Below are 19,439 nucleotides of genomic sequence, written 5' to 3'. Positions count from 1 at the left end.
GTTTCGCTTCTGTTTACATGTTCTCCTTGATCCGTATTATCTGGGCCGTAATTTATTTCATTGTTACTAGACTTATAACTTAAATATATTTAAACATAACTTATACTTTTATAATTCACATATTTTTTAATAAGACGAGGTACACGTACGTATAGGCTAGGGTGTTAGTCAAATGCTCTACGTCATTGTTAACGTCAGATTTTGGTGAATTGCCGTTATAGAATGAAACGCGATTAAAGACCGAATCGAACAAGAAAGGACGAATCAGCTAGGGAGGAAGATTGAAGACGACACGAATGCGGCCGATAGAGTTTGGATCTGACAGGGATTAGAGTCTGATTGGGCCCAAAGATTAGAGATAGATTTGGTATTAATCGAGAGTCCGTGTATATTAGTTAGTCGTTATCTTAGAGTTTGTTTAGGATTTTAGGTTTAATTAAAGTCCGAATGCAATAAGTTAGTTACTAATACGAATCCTTATCCGGTTATGTTAGTTAGATCCAAGAGTATAAATATATGTGCCCGAGGTCATTGTCAAATGATCAATCAGATCAAATACACAATTTTAGCGCATCGCCAACCTTTTCGACTTGCTTGGGCTTTCGGTGCGAGGTTTGTCAACTCGCAATGTAAGTTCACATTCATCAAACCCGTCGATCGGCTGGAACATGACTGTCTCGGTTAAGTCCGATCTCCTGCCTAGCTGATCGACGGTCTGGGTTCTATTATTGTTTTAATCTACTGGTAGTTTGGAGTAGTTGTAGTTCTCGATCAAGTCCTCGTGAGTTCCTTTGTTCAATCTGCTAACACGAATCTATTCAACTTGATTCTGTCTCGGTTTAGTCCGATCAATCTAGTTGGCCGGGTTTATGTTGTCAGATTGGATCGAGTGTTTGTGAGAGCTTATTGCTAGAGCTCTAGCCAGCATTATCCCAAGTAATTTGTTGGTTTACTCATTAAATTCATCGATCTTCATATTCCTATAATTATATCGTGCTGGATCGCATACTGTCTTGGTTAGGTCCGATCTATGCATGTTTAGTTCGATCTGTTTATAGGAATATGTCTGATCGGCTGAGATTAGTGAATAGGCTGATGGATTGCACTGTTTTGGTAACCAATTACTCATATGCTGCAATACTTTACTGATTTCACACATGATTATGTTTAGATCTGTACTGTCTTGGTTGAGTCTGATCTTCTAGGTCTAGTGTGAGCATGTATGCGGTTAATTATTATTATTTTATACTAGTAATTGGTATAGCAATCAAGTTTATCTCAAATTCTATGTTTAGTCTCCTATCGGCTGCTGATTATACGTGCGATAAGTGCTAGATCGGTCCGATCGGCTGATTAATCTTAAAACTGTCTTGTTTAAGTCCGATCTTTTAAGATTAATTAGTTGGTTGGTCTATTTGGTGGTTATCCTACTTCTGATTCGGCCAATTGAGCATATTTACACCTATCACCATGAAATTCATGTAAAGCCGATCCTCTAGGGTCCTGGGATGGTATCGACTGTCTGGCCGATAGCGATTTCGGGTTTAACTATTTTCTATGTTATATCTTATTATTTACAACATCAAACTGACTGGCACGCTCAACATTCTAAGAATTATGTCCTACACTGGAGTGATCTTAGAGTAACTCCCAAGTCTATGTGCGTGACACGTTGTTATTCTTTTCAGCGTCAACAGTCACCTGCTTCAATAATGAAAGGGACAAATTTGGTTCATTCCAAAGTCCTAGAAATGAGTTCTAAGAAAAAGAAATGAATAAGGTAATGCATGCTTCAGCCATCGAAAGCTTAATATATCCTCAAGTTTGTACGCGACTAGACTTGCACTTGTAACCACGATGCTTGGCAAATGTCTGCCTGGACTAGGCATGGACCACTAGATGGCAGTAAAGAAAGTGTCGTTATTTGCAAGGAACAAAATATTACATGCTCACGTACAGAAAATTTGATAAGTTTGAAGTTTTTAGGCTATTCAGATGCTAAGTTCGCATGATGTTTAGATATAAAAAAATCTACTTTTGGATATATATTCACTCTTGCGAGGGGAGCCATTCCACAGAAAAATACTAAGAGCATCTCAACAATGGGCAAACAAGTCCCTAAAACACTTTTTCGGTTTTGCATAAAAACAAAGGTCCAACAGGCCACCTAAAACATTCCTAAAATAACAGTGCTCTTAATCCAAGCCTAAAACTTATGTAAATCTGAGTACATAGTACGCACTCCCAATCTCATTTAGCGGCAAAACGATCGCACGTGAAAAGTCTGTGGCGCCTTTTTCTTTTCTCACGCCGAACTTGCGCCATCTCCACCGAAGTTCGTTGCCACTGGTTTCGCCCCCATCGCCGAAGTTCGTCGCCGGTGCCGTCCCATCCGGCGCCGCCCGCTCCGCTGAAGGCCGGCGGCGGAGCCGCCCTCTTCAGCGCAGGCCGCGGCCGCCGAAGCCCGCTCCGCTGAAGGCCGCCGGCGACGCCGCCCCCTCCACAACAGCTCGCCGCCGGCGCCACCGCCAACCGCAGCCCGCTCGCCGAAGGCCGCCGCTGCTAGTACAGTACGATTTAGGCTCGCTCGCTGTCTGCTCCAGGTATACTATTACTGCTTGCTTTTCTAGATTATAAAATGCTTGTGCTTTTCTAGGTGTCTCTTCGTTTAGTACTACTGCTCTACTGCTTTTCTAGAGTATACTGCTACTGCTACCTCTCCCTCTTCTTTTCTAGACTATACTGCTATTCATTTGCTATAGTATGCCATGTTACATTACATTAAATCATTCGTTTAATTGTATTACTCTCGTGTTTTTTTATCTTATATGATATACTATGTGCAAACAATGTTACGTTACATTAAATTATTCGTTTAATTATATTTTTTATTCTTGTGTTTTCTCGATCTTATATGATGTACTATGTGCAAACAACATAAATCAATTAGAACAGTGAGAAAGTGAGAAGGTAACAATGATCATCTTGTAATATTTGAATTATAAATGGATGAAGTAGTTAATGATTATTTATTTGTATATTACAGCCATTGGTTGTGGAAAACTTTATTTTTGCAATAAAAATCCCCCTTGCCTTTTGTAGAACTATTAAAAATGGAAGAAGAAGGATTCTACACTAATTTGTTGAACGAGGGCAACTACTCAGCTGATTGGGATGGTCAGAGTAGTCAGCAAGAGGAGGATCATACACCCTTTCTGAAGAAAGCTACTTCAACTAGACCTAATTAGAAAAGGACAAAGAATTTTATTGAGAAGGAAGATGTGAGGATCCAGTGCTAGGCATAAATCAAACTCGTACTGCATTTTGGAAGATGATTTATGATTACTTTCATGAAAACAAGCAATTCACATCATATCGTAGCCTAATTTCTATTGAAATTCGTTGGAGAACTATTCAAGAAAATGTTAACAAGTTTTGTGCGTGTGTTAGCTAAATCGAGGGAAGAAGACAAAGCTGTGCTACTATAGAGGACAAGGTAAATAAGCATAATCTAGATTCTTTTACCTTACTTCTACATGTTTGCTACAATTTTCTAACTCAAGTTGTGCAGATTTTACAGGCGATGGCTTTGTTTAGAGCCACAGAGGATGATAAGCAATTTCAAATTCTCTCATTGCTGGTCTTTGTTGCGTTCACACCCCAAGTGGCATAATAAGATGAAGCAAATAGCAGCTGAAAAGGATTATGCAAATAAAAAACAGAAGGCTAGTGCAAATGCATGTTCAGTTAGAATTAGCCGTAATGGTGAGATGACTTCCCATGATGTAGGAGAAATTGAAACTACAGAAAATGAAGTGATCAAGAGACCGATGGGTAAAAAGAGGGCAAAAGAGCAACTGAAGAGAGGAGGAGGTGAAGAATGTGTCGCAACTATTGAGCATCTATGGGAGAAAGAAAAGAGAGTTAGATGTGGAGAAAGAGAATAAAAAGGAAGAGAGGTATAAACAGTCTTATAAACTACATGTAGATAGGCTTGAGTTAGAAAAAAAAGGGTTGCAAAGGATACTGATGATGAAGTACAGTTGAAGAGAATGTTAGAAGAAGAGAGAATTACGACAATAGATTTTACTTCAATGCCTCTTCTTCAACAACAGTAATACAAGAGCCTATGGAATGAGATAATCGCTCATCGCAAAAAAAAAAAAAACTCCAATTGACCTTGTAAGTGTTTCTTATTTGTTAGAATTATTTATTGTGCTATTTAGCTACTTGTCATTCTCTTTTTGTTTGATTAAGGGATGCTTCTTGCAAATATTAAGGAGATGAGTTGGCATTGGATATTAATATTTGGTGTTAGTAGTATTCATTTTATTACATATTCCTTTGTCGGGACAATCATGAATTTTCGTTAGTTTATTTGGCACTACTGCAGAATTGAGATTTAAGCTTTAATCAAAAGATGGTTTCAGAAGATTTAAGCTTTTAATCAAAAGATGGTTTCAGAAGGAAGCAACTCTGTCATACGCAGGTACAGTACGGTTTAGGCTCTACTTTGCTTATTTCGTGGCTCTGATACTAACGTATAGTTAGATACTGTGATACACTCTCCGTCCTAAAATAAAACAATCTTTTACTTTTTACCTATAATCTTTGACTCTTCGTCTTATTTAATTTTTTTGTGACTGATATTTTTGTTTTACGTATGACTATTTTTATTAGATGATAAATCATGAATAGTACTTTACGTATGACTATTTTTTTTTAATTTTCTAAATTTTTTTAAATAAGACGGATGGTCAAACGCTGGGAAAAAACCGAAGAATGCGTTTTTTGAGACAGCGGGAGCAGATAATTAGTTAATTATGTACTGACTTGACCAGAGCTGAAATTAGCATACATCGGGCTTGCTCGGCACTGAAGTAAATAGTAGTAAGTTGTTTGATGTTTCTCTATCTGCACGGGCCCACGGGCAGCACCTTTTAACTTTTTTAGGCCTCCTTTGATTTAAATGTTATTTCTATAGTAATTTTTCTACAAAACCCTTTGAATTAAAGGAATGAACCCTATAAAATCCTATAAAATTTCTATAGAATGTCTTTTCTCATAGAGAAAATTTAACAAGAGATAGAATCTCAAGGAAAAAAATCCTTTGATTTTTTATCTCTTCTCAAATTCCTGTGTTTTTTCCTGTGGTCTAATTAAATGGTCATTCCTATGTTTTTCATGTGTTTTGTAATTATCTGTATTACACCAGTATTTCTGTCAGAATCCTATATTTTTCGTATCCTGTTTTTTTATTCCTGTGATTTAAAGGGGATGTACAGCCACCCCCATCAATGCTACATGTAAAGCTGCCACCAAAGTAGCACCATACTACCAGTAGTAGACTGTAAAGCCTACAGACTACAACTATCACCACAGTAGCACCATGGCCGCATGCAGGGCAGGATCGATCTATCTCTGCAGCTAGACTGGCACAAGAAAAAAGGAAAAAATTATAGTAATCAAGGTACACGAGAATTAAAAAAATTAGTCTAGTTTAATCTCGACGGAATAAATGAAGTATTTATAAAGATGGCTGAAATAAAATTAATTTTAATAGAGACAAACTGAATTTTAATAATACAATGTGAATCATGAATATTCGTCTGGATGATGCTGCCAGCATGCCAGAGGTGCTCTACTAAATCTTTTCTTAGTTGATGGTGTGTTTCATTGTCCCTTATTTTTTTTTCTTAATAAATCCCTTATTTTGTGTGTCTTAATAAATTCCTGAAGATCCGGTGTTTCATCATGCGAAACACTAACATTTTCACCTCCCTCGCTGAGCTGTTCTCTAGGATCCACTTCTCCCTCATCTTCTACTATCATATTGTGCATTATGACACAAGGTTTCATAATATATCCTAGTGTCTCTTCATCCCATGATCAAGCCGGTCCACGAACAATGGTGAAACGAGCCTGTAGAACACCACGTTCAACATTCTTTCTTACCGCTTCTTGTGCTTTTGCAAAATATTTCCTTTTATTACCAAGTGGTTCTTGTATGGTTTTGACTAAGGGTGGACTAGAAGCTCGTGACTCGTTAGCTCGCTCGACTCGACTCGTTTTATTTTTCTAACGAGCCGAGCTAGCATTTTAGCTCATTAGAGATAACGAGTCAACTCAAACTGGCTCGCGAGCTGCTCGCGAGCCTTAACGAGCCGGAGCACAAAATACAACACATGGACAACAGGCCATAGGCCCACCAGCCACGACCCAATAAAGAACCCTAGCCATGCAACAAGCAAAGGACAATAGTCATAGCACGCAGCATGCAGCACCACCAGTAGAGCCGCACTCCCACCGCTACCACATAGCCACACAACACTATCACCTCTCTCGTCGTTCGACGACCAGGCGACAGGCGACTGCTCTCCTAGGCGGCTAGACGCCCGCTCCACCGTTGGCGCGTCGTGCCCACCGCTGGCGCGTTGCCCCTGCCACCGACGCGTCGCCTACGCTGGTGCACTGCCTCCCCCCGTCAGCGCTCCCACCGTCATAGGCCACCGTAGATCTACTATGTCATCAACTCGTTTTGTCGCCGGCCACCATACGTTGCTGCTGCTGGCTCACGAGCCTAACGAGCCAGCTCGAGCTTTCAAACGAGCCGAGCTGGGCTTTTAGCTCGTTAAGATAACGAGCCGAACCGAGCTAGCTCGTTATCTTACCGAGCTAGATCGAACCGAGCCGAGTCGAACCGAGCTGGTTCGATATCCACCCCTAATTTTGACAGATGTCACCCAAGATGGATATATGCCATCAAAAAGATAATATCACATTGTATAATTATGACCATTTATGTTATAGTTTACTTTAGGAGCCTCACCTTCAGCTAGCTTTGCAAACAATGGAGATTAATGTAGCTTCTAAAATTATTGTAGGCTCATGCAAGTGGCTGGAGCACATACCTTGAAATGCTAAAGGACAATTCTTCCACTTCCAATACATGCAATCTATAGAACCTAACATTACAGGGAACCCTCTTTTCTTTGCAAGTGCAAGTAATCGAGTTGTATCGTTCGCATTAGGTGATCTTAAGTACTCTTGTTCAAAAACTCCAACAACTGATTTAACAAACCGTCTCAAAACTCTCAAGAGCGGTACTTTCACCAAGGCCACAATAATCATCCACAGCATCTGCAGCTACACCATAAGACAATTGACGAAGCGCTGCAGTGACCTTCTACAAACAACTTAATTTAAGTATGCCAGCTGCATTTCTTTTCTGCACAAAATAGTCATCATGTTGCTTTACTTTATTCATTATGCGTACAAAAAGAGAACGGCTTATTCTAAACCTGCATGAACAAAACAAAATATAATGGGGATGTATATATTATCATTCGTCACAATGATTAAATAAATTAAATAGACTTGGTACAAACCTGCGTCTAAAATAAATCAGCCCATAAGTTGGATTATCGGAGAAATAATCGTGATATAATCTCAAATGTCGTGCTTCTCGGCTACGGTCAATCATCTGATGTCCAGCAATAGACCCACCAGGTTTTGGTAAATTAATAGAGCATGCACACGAATACAATACTTGTGTCATCGCCAACAAAAATTCATCATCATCATCAAATAAGGATTCATCTAATAGCTGTTGAAATAAAGAACGAGGATAACTCATCGCGGATTGGTTGAACTGCAAAACTACTCATTATTAGACTATAAATATATCGTAAAATATATAATATATGAGAATACGAAGAATTAATTTTCATAATTTCAGAGCAATCCCATCCGTGTTTCTTCATACAATAAATCATTAGACAATTAATTACAGAAGGGAAGGAGAAAGAAGAGAGCGACGTGGCAGTCAGAAAAAGAAATACCGTCCACAGCAATGGCGGCGCACGTATACACCAGGTGGCGGCGACGTTCTGCCAGGCGTCGGCAACGTCGTAATGCAAAGGGGCGGCAACGTTAAAAAAAAAAAAAGAAAGATCTATCTTAACTAATTTGGTTGATTTGATCAATTAACTATTTTTAAGACTGGTTTCTATTGGAGTAGGGGCGTATTCTTTAGGCCCATTATTTTTTAAAGGCCTCCAATACAATTTTTTTAGGATTTAATTTTTAGCCATCTATTGGAGATGCTCTAAGCAAACACTGACCGTATGGACGACAGTGCATGCATAATTTGTGACATGTTAACGCACAACATAGCAGGTTGTATGGCTTAAAAATTTTATCCCGAGATTATAAGTGGTTGACAACATTGAAAAAAACCTGACATATACGACAATGAGATCACAATTTTCAATACGAGTAACAAATCAAGTGAGCCTGCCAAACACATTGACTTTAAATATCATATTGTGAAAGATAGAGTTTATGATTAAAACAATTAAAGTTGAATACATAAACACTAAATCGATGCTTGCGGATCCACTAACTAAGAACTTACCTCCTTATTTATTCAAATAACATGTGGCCAATAATGGATTGTGAAATGACCTTAAATAAAATCCTAGGAACAGGAGCTATTAACATTCAATCAACACCTGCTTAATTAATCTTGGTTTTATTTATATAATATAGTGAACTATAAGTCTTGTTGTCTCAATGATGTTAAATGTTATTGTGATACATTGCTTTGAGAAGTTGTATTATATGATGGACTCGTAAATTAACCTCTAAATCAAGAGAAGAATGTTTATCGGTTTAACTGGTTTTTAGGAGAGATTTAACCACCTAATATCTATCCGTAATCTAAATTCATAACTCTAGTGGTTGTTTATCATGGTCGGTGAAAAACATGATAGAATTGGATAACGAAAACCTCCGAGGCCCACCGGTGACCGGTGCATTATATAATAAGAGAAATCTAAGGGGACGCTCGTGTAGTTTTCCACGTACTATAAATTCGTAATTAGACTATCTCATCTATACTTTCTATAAAGTTAACGTCATTCTTTCTTCTCTCAAGAAGCTTCAATTGTTTTTAGCCTTAGGATGATACATCAAGGGTGTAAATTAAGCCACATCATCTCAATTGTTTTTAGTCTTAGAATGATACATCAAGGGTGTAAATTACATCTCTTTACATCATCTTAATTGTTTTTAGCCTTTGGATAATTCATCAAAAGTGTAAATTACATCTCTTCCCACAAAAAACACACCATACCACCTAACCATTTTATAACTTATGGATAATTGGTAAAGACACAAAAATATATAAACACATGAAAAAATTGTATAGTAGGTAAGATTTTTTTAAAAATTCATAGCTACTATATTATCACACAGTTCTCTCGCAGCAACACGCGGGGTATCCATCTAGTTATTAGGAAAGTTAATGCCACGTGTGCAAGAGTGGCAAATTATTAGGAAAATCAATCTCTTAGATGGCAAATATGTAAGAACTATGCTAAAGATGGTATTTAAAGAGATGCCATTCCTAACGGCAGCAAATAGTTAAATTCCCTGAAGAGATAGGAGGGCATTTCATAGAGCCCAGCCGATAACTTGGTTCTCTACTTCTCTGTCCACCCCACCCCAACCACGCCGCCGCCGAGGGAGGAGGAGGAAACCCTAAACCAAGGAAGAGGAAAGCGGAGAGGCAAAGGTAGGAGGCGAGAGGGGATGGCTTCCACGATGCGGCGCGCGTCCGTCCTCCGCCGGGCACTCTTGTCCGCACCGCCTTCTTCAGTGCCCGCCGTCCGCCGCGCCACCGCCCCGCCCCGCCCTTTCTACTCGCAAACGTCTGGCGCATCAGGTGATCAGCCTCCCAAGTCTGCACTTGAGAAGGTAAACTTCGCCTTTCCGTCCCCTTGAAGATCATACCCTGCCTTCCCACAAGCGTAGCTTCCCCGTCCCCGTGGTGGGGTTTCGTTTGATCACTTTGCGCTGTATCAGACAGACCACATCCCGGAGGGATGAAATATTAGTTTTCTCAGAGAGAGAAAGAAATACTCCGTACTTGTTAGGATACATGATGGACCAAATAAATTTCAGGTTGTGTGGGTACCTCTGGTCTTCCGGTTTATTCATCAGTAGAATTTAATTGTTTAGGAAATTTTTACGAGGTAATGGAACCGTCAACCAGAAATTGGTGTTCAGCGTATTCCATGCAAATCATAATAATAAGTAGCATATGCCAGATCTGACTGGATTCATTCATTGATAAATTGTATGTTTTATATGTGTCTAGGTTTATTAGCATTCATATAAATTTGGGTAAGGCTAGAAAGTCTTATATCGTAAAACGGAGGGAGTAGTTACAAAAAGCTTTCGAGCTGTCTCCAGCATTGTTTTTTGCACCTTGCTTCAACATCTATTGCATCCCATCTCATTGCAAGTGATTAGGCTTTGTTTGTTTGGTCCTAAGCTTTAACTTAAAAGTAAAAGAGCCAAATCCAAAACAATCGGATGCCTTCATCGCTGGATGCACCTCCATTAGGCCACCACCATTGCCATCATCTTTACCCTTTCCTACCAGTGCCATTCTAACATCAAGGTTATCTGCACCGTTCCTCATCCTCACCACTCTGAATTTAGTGCTCAATTGTAGCTCTTGGGTCAGATCTGATTTTGCTGCTGATATTTATAAAATATGATTAAGAACCTAAAGAAACTAGCTATCCATATTAAATTAGTTTTTTTTCCTTTTATTTGTTGGGGTAAGTGCTACCTAGGAGGGTAGTTCTAGATTGCAATAGTGAATTTGTGCTTTCATGTTGGTCTTTCAGTGTGTTAATCAGTATTGTGGAGGAATAGTATGGTTAATGAATAACAATAATGTCGCATGCATGGTTTATTTTCATCTCAATTGATTTCCAAGTGCTGTTGCTTTCTATGTTTGCGCATTTTGAATGATGTGAAAGTTTACAAAGACAGAAGTTTCAAAACTGAGTGCAAACCATTTTCTGTTAAAGAAAATTCAAATCTTTACCCTCAAAAAAAAAGAAAAAGAAATTTCATACCATGAGTCATCGTTTTCAAGTATGAACTGCTAAAATGAGCCTATGGAAGAAGATCAGTTCATAAAGAATCCTTGCAGCTCAAGGGTATTTTAGCCTTTTTGAACAATATAACAGCCATGCAGCAAGGGCAGGTTTCCAAACAGCTCGATCAAGGCTTTTTAAACCCAGCCAGGATAAGTTGCTTGTATATTTTAGGCCTAAGTCAAACAAGCAAGGGTTGAGTATATAGCACCAAAGTAAGAATCAAAAGCGTTCCTCAAGTATTTCTTACCCACAGAGCCTGTAAATAACTACATAGATGATCTATTGTGGGTCTCCCCTTAGCTGCACAAGTAAAACTGTTAGACCAATAAAATCCTCTCTCCATGGATAGCCTAGAATAGTGGGTCATCTTTCTCAACAGAGGGAACCTTAACTATGATTATTACTATTTTCTGTGTTATCCTGATGTCTGGTATTTTATACCGTTGAATAGTTCTTGTTTAAAATCATGTGGTGCATGTGCGTCCGCCAGACTTGTCCTGTATCCAACAATGTCATCATCTAAATGGATGTGATCAGGCAGCTATTAAATTAGCTTAGTTAAATCTGTTTTCTTTTTATTTGTTAAACAAGTTTGGATAGTTGCATCACATGGTGCTGTTTGCATACATGATGAAATTAGTGTGTAGCGTGTTGTTAGGTGCTACTGCCACACTTTCCTTTTTTATTCTTGATTCATGCACATTATAATCTATTGATTTGTCTCAACCGTATATAATAAATGGATACTCCAAAAGAAAGGCCAGTAGGCCACTTAGGAACCCACTTGACATTTAAAAACCAAATGCTCAAGGTGAGCACATCACTTGCTTACCTTTGTTTCAAGAATATAGCCCGACTGCTGATTGATTGGAAGTGTTGACCTTTCGTCAAATTGGTCATGTTGCTATCTTTTTTGTCTTATAGTTGGATCTACTATTTGAGGGACTCATGAGAAAAGGAGTTTGTTCGATGGATCAAGACATGGCACAGGAAATCGTCACGAGGTATACATAGTAATTCTTTATCGTTTGTGCCCTGCCCTTTTTTTTTTTTGCAGAAGTACTAATGATTTCTCCTTTTAGCATCCAACATGCTCGTCGAGAGATCATTCAAGAGGACTTGCGGAACTCCTGTATGGTTGCTTTTGTGCTAACGGCTGGTGGAGCTATTGGATACATGATAAGAAAAACCTCTCAGAGTAAGTAAGGGAGCTGAGAGTGTGTGTGGAATCTTGTCTAGTTAGGGAACTTATTTTGTCTGGCAAAAGTTGCAACCAGCAACCGCTGGTATTGTTCTAATTGGCAAGTCTAAGTAGAAAGACGAGTGTAATGTAAAGGGTGGAAATGCTCTCGTGTTTTGGTTGCAACCAACAAACGCTGGTGCTGTAATTGGCATATTGTTCTAACGTATGCGTCAATGATCAATCTCGTTTAAAAGTCAGGCTGGTTTCATCGGTTTTGGTCAAATCAAAACTGGCTTTGTGCAAGCCTACCCTTGCAAATTAATCATTTGTTACTATATGAAACAATTGCTAGTATTTGCTGCCGCTCAGCCTGGATTGTCAGATGCCTATAATTGACAGAACGCCAAAACGCCACTCTTTCTCTCTTCTATTTCCAAAACCATCGAAAAAGAATCCAACGATACTAGTTCAGTTAAAGGTGCCAGTGAGTAGAGCAACAAAAGATAATATTTCAAATGGACAGCAATCTAGATTGTCCGGTGTATCATTCAAAAACTCACTTCCTACTAGTTCAGCTACACACTATCATCTCCTGAGGCAATACCATTCTAAGGGAAACACTCCTGTCGTCGTTCAGAAGGTTAGCGTTTCCATGGAAACTTAATTGGTTGGGAATTAGGTTATCATGTAACAAGTTCGTTGGTTATGCCATTTTGATGCACATACTCCCTCCGGTTCCATAGAGTACTGCCATAGTGCAGACACTTTTTTCCTGGTTCCTGCTCAAATCTGAACCCAGCAGAAGAGCTACAGGAATCGTTCGACACTTGCTCTATGGTGTTGTTAATTCCTGAGTGATTTGAAACCTCCTTTATTTTCCTGTCGAATACAGGAGTATGTAATATTTCTCAATCTTAATAAAATTGGTCGGTCCAATCTTCCGGCTGACCCGCCAAAAAAAGGAAAGGGAAAAAATCTGAACAAAGCTAGACATTTTGCTTAACAATGACAAAATGTATTCATTTCAGTAATATTCAGTGTTAGAAATTCATACTTTGTCTTGGAGCCCTATTGCGTTATATCCACATCATTGCACATTTTCTGTATGCACGGCAGAGCACTGTTGTATATTTAACTATTGCCATTTAGTTTTGTGTAAATTTTTACATACTTTCTTTCAATGCTGGGCCAGTTCTAGAGGGGCACGGATTATTTAAGGTAGCTTTCCTTGTTCTGGAGAACTACACTTTTTGTTAAACAGATAATCGGTTTTTATGCAATGAACTCACAACTGTAGTGGAAACGCAAATCAGTAAGCCCCAGTCTTGTTTTGAATTCAGATTTGGGACGAGGTGCAGAACCTAGAAATTGTGGAAAAGCCCGGAATTACAGTGGCACAAGCTTTACAGGACAACCGACGGGTTAAAGACATAAAAGGTGCACCTTCAAATGCAGCAATTGAAGAATTTTTTCGGATTTGGGACGAGGTGCAGAACCTAGAAATGAACACGTCGGAAAGCGATGACATTAATGTGGAAGACATCAACCAAAGGTGTATTCTCGGTGTCAGACATCTATGAGCTGTTCTTCATTGCAAAGACCACAACACCTTGTGGGAGACTTATATGGAAGTCCAAAGTGCCATCCAAGATCAAGTTTTTCATGTGGCTAGCAGAAAAGCAAAGGTGTCTTACGGCAGACAACCTCATCAAAATAGGCTGGCCGCACAATGCAACCTGTGGACTGTGTCAAGTAGCTCAGGAGGAATGCTTTCATCTATTTGTTGCCTGCGAATACACAACATGTGTGTGGAGACTGATAAGGCAATGGGCAGGCATTGTGTTCCCGCTACCTAGCGGCTCAGCTGAAAACCTTGGACAATGGTGGATTCACGCCAGAACAAGCTGTCAGCCCAAGTTCTGAGCAAATTTTGATTGCCTGGTACAGCTTGTGTGTTGAATGATCTGAAAGGAGCGAAATGCGAGGATTTTTAATCAGAAGATAACTTCGGCACCACACCTGTTTTACGAAATCAAGAAAGAAGTGGGGGTCTGGAAGTTAGCGGGAGTGTTCAAAATAGGACGCGACTAGTCAGCATGACGTTTCCTTGCTGATCGCTCGGTTCGGCTTGTGAGCCGGCGATCAAACCTTCGACAGCTTTCTTGCCGATGTATTCAATTTGTAAACTCTCCTTTTTCACCTTAATGAAATTTGGTTGGCTGTCTTGTTTTCAATCGTGCAGATAATGTGGTACCCTCTAGAGCTGCATTGTCTATTGATGGTAATCACATGCATGACACATCACACATGGCTGTTTTCTCTAAGAAGCTTTCACAAGCTAATGTTTCTGAAGATGAATATTTCATCACACCTGAGCACACTCAGAAAGACCACATCTTTTTTTTCTTTTTTGGTAATTCTGAATGTGATGTTGATTCGAAGACTTCTATATTATTCTAATGCTTCAACTAACACAGACTTTAATGCCCGTTCTTCTTCTAGGTGATTCTGCTGCATCCTCTCTTTGATAGTATCACGTTCAATCTTGTTAGACTTTTGTGTTTCTCAAAATTGCAGCACCAATTTTCATGATTGCTACTATCCAAGAGTTGAGATTTGTATTCCAAATTAAATCTGGACCTGTAATTGTTCGTTGATTGCAGTTTGATGACATTAAATTCTTGCAAATCAACTGATCAGAAGGATCTTTTTGGTTCTTGTGCGGTACTTCCCAAATCAGATTCGTTTATTTCTGAGGGCATCTTTAGTGTATATTTACGTAAGTTTTAAGACTATACATGTCATAAGGTATTAGCTCGTTGAATAATACTCCAATATTTAGACTTATACATCTTAGATTAAGGTGGGACCCACTGAAATAAAAGAAATAAAAAGATGACATCCTTCCCACCTTTCTCCACTATACAACATTAAATATTTAGCTAAAATATTTTTTTAATCTAAGCACTAGTTGTCTAGATAAGCAATGTGTGTTTGAAAAATTTAGCCTAGCACCCTTACTCCAATGTATAGCACCTATATCACATATTTCTCTCTCCTTTATGCACCACCTTAGCACACACATTGGAGCTGCTCTGAGGGGGTGTTTAGATGGCAAAATTTTTTAGCAGAAATATCACATCAGACGTTTGATCGGATATCGGAAGAGGTTTTTGGACACGAATGAAAAAACAAATTTCACAGCTCGTCTGGAAACCGCGAGACGAATCTTTTAAGCCTAATTATGCTGTCATTAACACATATTGGTTACGGTAGCACTTATGGCTAATCATGGACTAATTAGTCTCAAAAAATTCATCTCATGATTTCTCACATAACTGTGCAATTAGTTTTTTAGTTCATCTATATTTAATGTTTTATTTAAATGTCCAAAGATTCGATGTGATGTTTTATAGAAATTTTTTTGAAAACTAAAAAAGGCCTGAACATCAGCACACGCATTGCCTGAGGGGATGGATTTCCTGGTGTTATTTGAGAGCATAAAGTCAGTCTCAGTGGGAGTTTTATGGATAATAAATAGGGTATTATATAGATGTTTTTGATGATGTGACAACGTATTAATGAAAAGAGAGATGAAATGAGTTTTATGGAGATGAAACCATGTAAGCACAGTTATCTAGACAGCTTGTGTTTTACATGTAACCTAGAAAACAACAATAAATGAAACTATGTATTAAAAGAAGGGTGTTTTATCCTAGTTTCAAACATTTTTGATGACATGTGTGACTCTAGGTAATCGTGTCCATAAAACTTACATCGAGAATGGCCATGTCTCACGATCGATATGATTTCCACCCAGGTCTCACATTCTTCACCTCAATCCCAGCATCGGGACAATTCAGCTGCGCATGAATTAGTTGTTTTACCTCTTATTCTTGGTTCCTAGTAGAGGAGGTTAGTATTGGTTTAACGTGACATTTTCATCCTTTGTTTTCCTTGTGTAAGAGGCATATGAGCCGGATTATTCTAGATATGAATTGCCATTTATCATTAATTGATAATGAAGCGACCCAGAATTATACCCTACCCATCTCAAGTAATACGAACATGGTATATATCATCATCAAGTTATCGTGATCTTTGCCCAAAAAAAAAAAAAAAAGTTATCGTGATCTGGTTGTCTGCATGCCAGGGATGCGGTGCTTGAACGGTTTTTATGTTCGAGTCTGGATTCTTCTAGAATTTATTTGTCCATTTAATCTGATTTTTTGTTTAGTTTTTTTAGACTGCCTTTCCTTTTTTTTTTTATTACATGATGCTTGCCATGGATAGTGAATACATTGTATTTGTAAGCCACCTATCAATGAAATAGTTTTTGAGAACCTGGTTGTAACTTGACCTTGTATTAGAATTGCATTCACCTAAGTGAACATCTATCACTTGCAGCTTATACTACTTAGTAAATTCTCCAAAGAATCAAGAAGGGAGACCTTGGCTGCTTCCTCTGCGAAGCTGCAGCCCATACTAGCTGACAGAATGCTTGAAATTATGTCGTTTCAGTGGGTGGAATGAAGTTTCTAAACTTGACTGACGGCTCCAACATTTCACTTTGTACTGGATGTGTAGGTTTTCGGGCAGGTTTTTTCATGTAAAAAGTCAAACGACATATTTACAAAAGAAAAATATAATTTATAAATAAAACTTTTATATACATATTTTTAGCGATCTAAAGGTAAGGTTGAAAAGTAAACTTCGACGAAAAAAAACCCTCAAAATCAACTCTAAACCTATAGTTAAAAAAAATTAAATTTTGGCTTATAAGCAAATGCAAAAGCGAAAATACGAAGTTGTTTCTGTCGTCCAAGATCAATGTTTCATTAGCAGTTATATGACCTCGTTTGGAACTCTGTTGGCAGGTGATAAGGCTTGCAGCTGCAAAGTTCAATCAATTATTATCTGTTCATGCAGCAACCGGTGCCTCAGATGTATACCAAACTGGTCGCCATATCCACATGTTCTCTCCATACTTCAAGTGCCCTGACCTCCGGTGGCTGTTCAAAACTATTCAAGCAACCAGCATAGACGCAATTGCCAAATGCCAGTAGCTAATTTGATAAGTGCCAAACGGGACATCAGACCTCACCTCACTCAGCTAGCACACAATGGCTTGAAATATATGGATCACCTCATCAGTGCAAGCAAATGTTCCCTTGCAAATCAGAATGGCTACTCTGTCAATACTGCTGTAATTGGTACACAAATCTACAAGGACAACAATCTTTACACACTCAACCCAACCCATAGGTAAACTATATTTTCAACCATTAACTGAGCTTAGCTTTATCATCATAATTTTTGGCTCCTGCTGTACCTTAACATGAATGCTGGTTGCAGGATGAAACAGTAGATGTACTGTGGATTCACCATTCTACAACATGACGGGCCTGACCAACTAGTGTTACCCACCTCGTACAGCAACAGGTCCCTTTCAGACCAGTTCAACATCCATGCTGCGATCATCTCATAGATCAACACGCCATGGCTTCTGGAGCTCAGGTTGTAGCATTTCAGCAAAACCAACTCAGCCATCTGTCGAGTACCGACAATGTCACCCACTCCAAGCTGCTATGAAAAAATGTTTTTCTTCACAGCCTCGGTTTAAGACAAGACCCAAAAATGAGTTCCATATATGGTTGGAAAAGTTCAAGAAAATACTATGGCAGATTGCAAGTTTGAATTGCTGAACAATCCGGAGAGCTAAATGTCACACCTTAATTCAAAAGCATAAATAAACATGGGACTGCCATAACTACTATAAGTTTCATCACACAAACCTTTTAAGCCGATAACACATACGAAGATGACCCAGCTCATCCAGATTCACAAGGTTCTTTGTAGTACTGGTAGCATTGTAATGGGCCACTAGTTACACTACCAATATAAAAGAGATTGACATTCTGATCATGCAGTAGACAAAATAAACAAAACACAGTTACATTGTGTCTTCTGCTGCTTGTTTATCGAATCCTGAAATGGATGCCTTTTCCAGGATGAGAGGGCTTGTTGCTTTTGGTGGGGATGGGCTGACAACGCTAGTAGCACCCAACAGAACAAAACAAGGGATACAAACAGCAACACCATAGCACACCAGCCGTTCCCCACCAAAACCAATACGCCTAACTCGTGGCAATGGTACACTGCAAAGCAACACCTCAAATTACTTTTATCGGCTAGAAAATGGAACAAACTAAAACATAGCACAATTTGCTAATACAATTTCAATAGAGGGAAGCCAACGAAGTCAACTCATGATAATTCCAGCATAAATTAGAACGCAAACAAATGGACTTACATAATTTGTAAGCACAAATAAAGCAAACTGGGTAACAGATGTACATAAACTAGACACAAATTAGAAGATGAATGGATATATACATATTCAGATATATGGCGTTTGTAGTGTGTGCCCTCAGCAGTCAGCCCCCATCACCGTCTCATCTATTCCCATCCCCCAAATCAAGAAAACACACCATCCCCTCCGGTGACAGCCTCCCTCTCCTTCCCCAGCGAGCTTGCTCCCACCCTCCCTCTGGCCACTTTGTCCCGGCGAAGCATGCTTGTGAGAAGACGGCCTCCCTATGCCCTCTCTCCAGTGAGATCCCTCAGTCCTTTTGGCATGTTCGTTATCGTAAAAGAATTAGGATTTCTGCTTCGCTGCAGGCTGAGACAGAATTTCACACTCCTCTATGGCCCAAACCGCTCCACGCCGCAACAAGGAAAGATTTTACCCCAATTCGGCATGGGCACATATCGATCATGATTGTTAGATTAGAAACAAATACTAGCTATTACTACCTCCCAGTGTTGTCGTCCAGATACGTGACCATGAAATGCTTCTTGGCCTTCTGCTCAGCATTTTGAAGGGACTTTAAGGCATCCTTGGACAGAGGAGCCGTCTTCATCTCCTCAATCTTGTCCATAACCTGCATGCGATAGATAAAAATTAAAATCGTAAACAAGATAGAATTAAAATAGATGGTTAGGATACAGATACAGATCATACTCACTCGCAGATAGATGGGCGTGGGATCAACCTCAGGATGCCGAGGAGTCCACGTCGAGAAAGCAGCGGGTGTGTGATGGGGTTGGAGAAGCAGAGAGATCCGTGGATTCAGGGAAACAGCCAAACGACGCATCGCCGCCGCCATGGTCGACCTCAGCGGAAGGGGCAAATACCGATCGATGCTTCCTCGGTACTCGCCACCTTACCTTACCTAGGGTTTCTTCCTCTCTCTCTCTCTCTATCTGCGGCTGCTCTCTCCTCTTCCTCGGTTCCT

General features: G+C 39.4%; 2 protein-coding genes and 1 long non-coding RNA gene across 4 annotated transcripts; 2 read left to right on the top strand and 1 right to left on the bottom strand.

Annotated features, from left to right (window-relative positions):
* Positions 1 to 2,509: 2,509 nt before the first annotated feature.
* LOC107303606 lies at positions 2,510 to 4,293 on the top strand. The gene is made up of 3 exons (XR_005811158.1): positions 2,510 to 2,603; positions 3,103 to 3,496; positions 3,572 to 4,293. It is a non-coding gene; the product is annotated as an uncharacterized LOC107303606 (long non-coding RNA).
* A 5,159-nt stretch (positions 4,294 to 9,452) lies between these two features.
* Positions 9,453 to 12,441, top strand: LOC102701510. The gene is made up of 3 exons (XM_015833487.2): positions 9,453 to 9,759; positions 11,883 to 11,962; positions 12,041 to 12,441. Exons 1-3 carry the CDS (start codon positions 9,595 to 9,597, stop codon positions 12,162 to 12,164), a joined length of 369 nt encoding a protein of 122 aa, XP_015688973.1. The 5' UTR covers positions 9,453 to 9,594; the 3' UTR covers positions 12,165 to 12,441.
* Positions 12,442 to 17,839: 5,398 nt separating this feature from the next.
* LOC102719272 lies at positions 17,840 to 19,439 on the bottom strand. Of its 2 annotated transcripts, none has more exons than XM_006648290.3 (3): positions 19,170 to 19,436; positions 18,958 to 19,085; positions 17,840 to 18,299 (listed from the first exon to the last, which is right to left on the bottom strand). In XM_006648290.3, the coding sequence occupies exons 1-3, from the start codon at positions 19,308 to 19,310 to the stop codon at positions 18,095 to 18,097; spliced, it is 474 nt and encodes a 157-aa protein (XP_006648353.1). In that variant the 5' UTR covers positions 19,311 to 19,436; the 3' UTR covers positions 17,840 to 18,094. The 2 variants fall into 2 exon arrangements, with proteins under 2 accessions (XP_006648353.1, XP_015688414.1); XM_015832928.2 differs by lacking the exon at positions 17,840 to 18,299 and adding an exon at positions 18,322 to 18,770 and having other exon boundaries at positions 19,170 to 19,439.

The sequence above is a fragment of the Oryza brachyantha genome, chromosome 2 (assembly GCF_000231095.2).
Source record: "Oryza brachyantha chromosome 2, ObraRS2, whole genome shotgun sequence".
Classification (NCBI taxonomy): domain Eukaryota; kingdom Viridiplantae; phylum Streptophyta; class Magnoliopsida; order Poales; family Poaceae; genus Oryza; species Oryza brachyantha.
The sequence above is the reverse complement of the archived record's forward strand: the minus strand, read 5'-3'. Positions and strand labels throughout refer to the sequence as shown.

Excerpts from the sequence above, each read along its gene's own strand:
- LOC102701510 (XM_015833487.2), top strand. The coding sequence starts at position 9,595 with ATGGCTTCCACGATGCGGCGCGCGTCCGTCCTCCGCCGGGCACTCTTG. Across the intron at positions 9,760-11,882 it reads CCAAGTCTGCACTTGAGAAG|TTGGATCTACTATTTGAGGG; the intron begins GTAAACTTCGCC and ends TTTGTCTTATAG. Across the intron at positions 11,963-12,040 it reads GCACAGGAAATCGTCACGAG|CATCCAACATGCTCGTCGAG; the intron begins GTATACATAGTA and ends TTCTCCTTTTAG.
- LOC102719272 (XM_006648290.3), bottom strand. The coding sequence starts at position 19,310 with ATGGCGGCGGCGATGCGTCGTTTGGCTGTTTCCCTGAATCCACGGATC. Across the intron at positions 19,086-19,169 it reads CCACGCCCATCTATCTGCGA|GTTATGGACAAGATTGAGGA; the intron begins GTGAGTATGATC and ends TATCGCATGCAG. Across the intron at positions 18,300-18,957 it reads CTGGACGACAACACTGGGAG|TGTACCATTGCCACGAGTTA; the intron begins GTAGTAATAGCT and ends GTTGCTTTGCAG.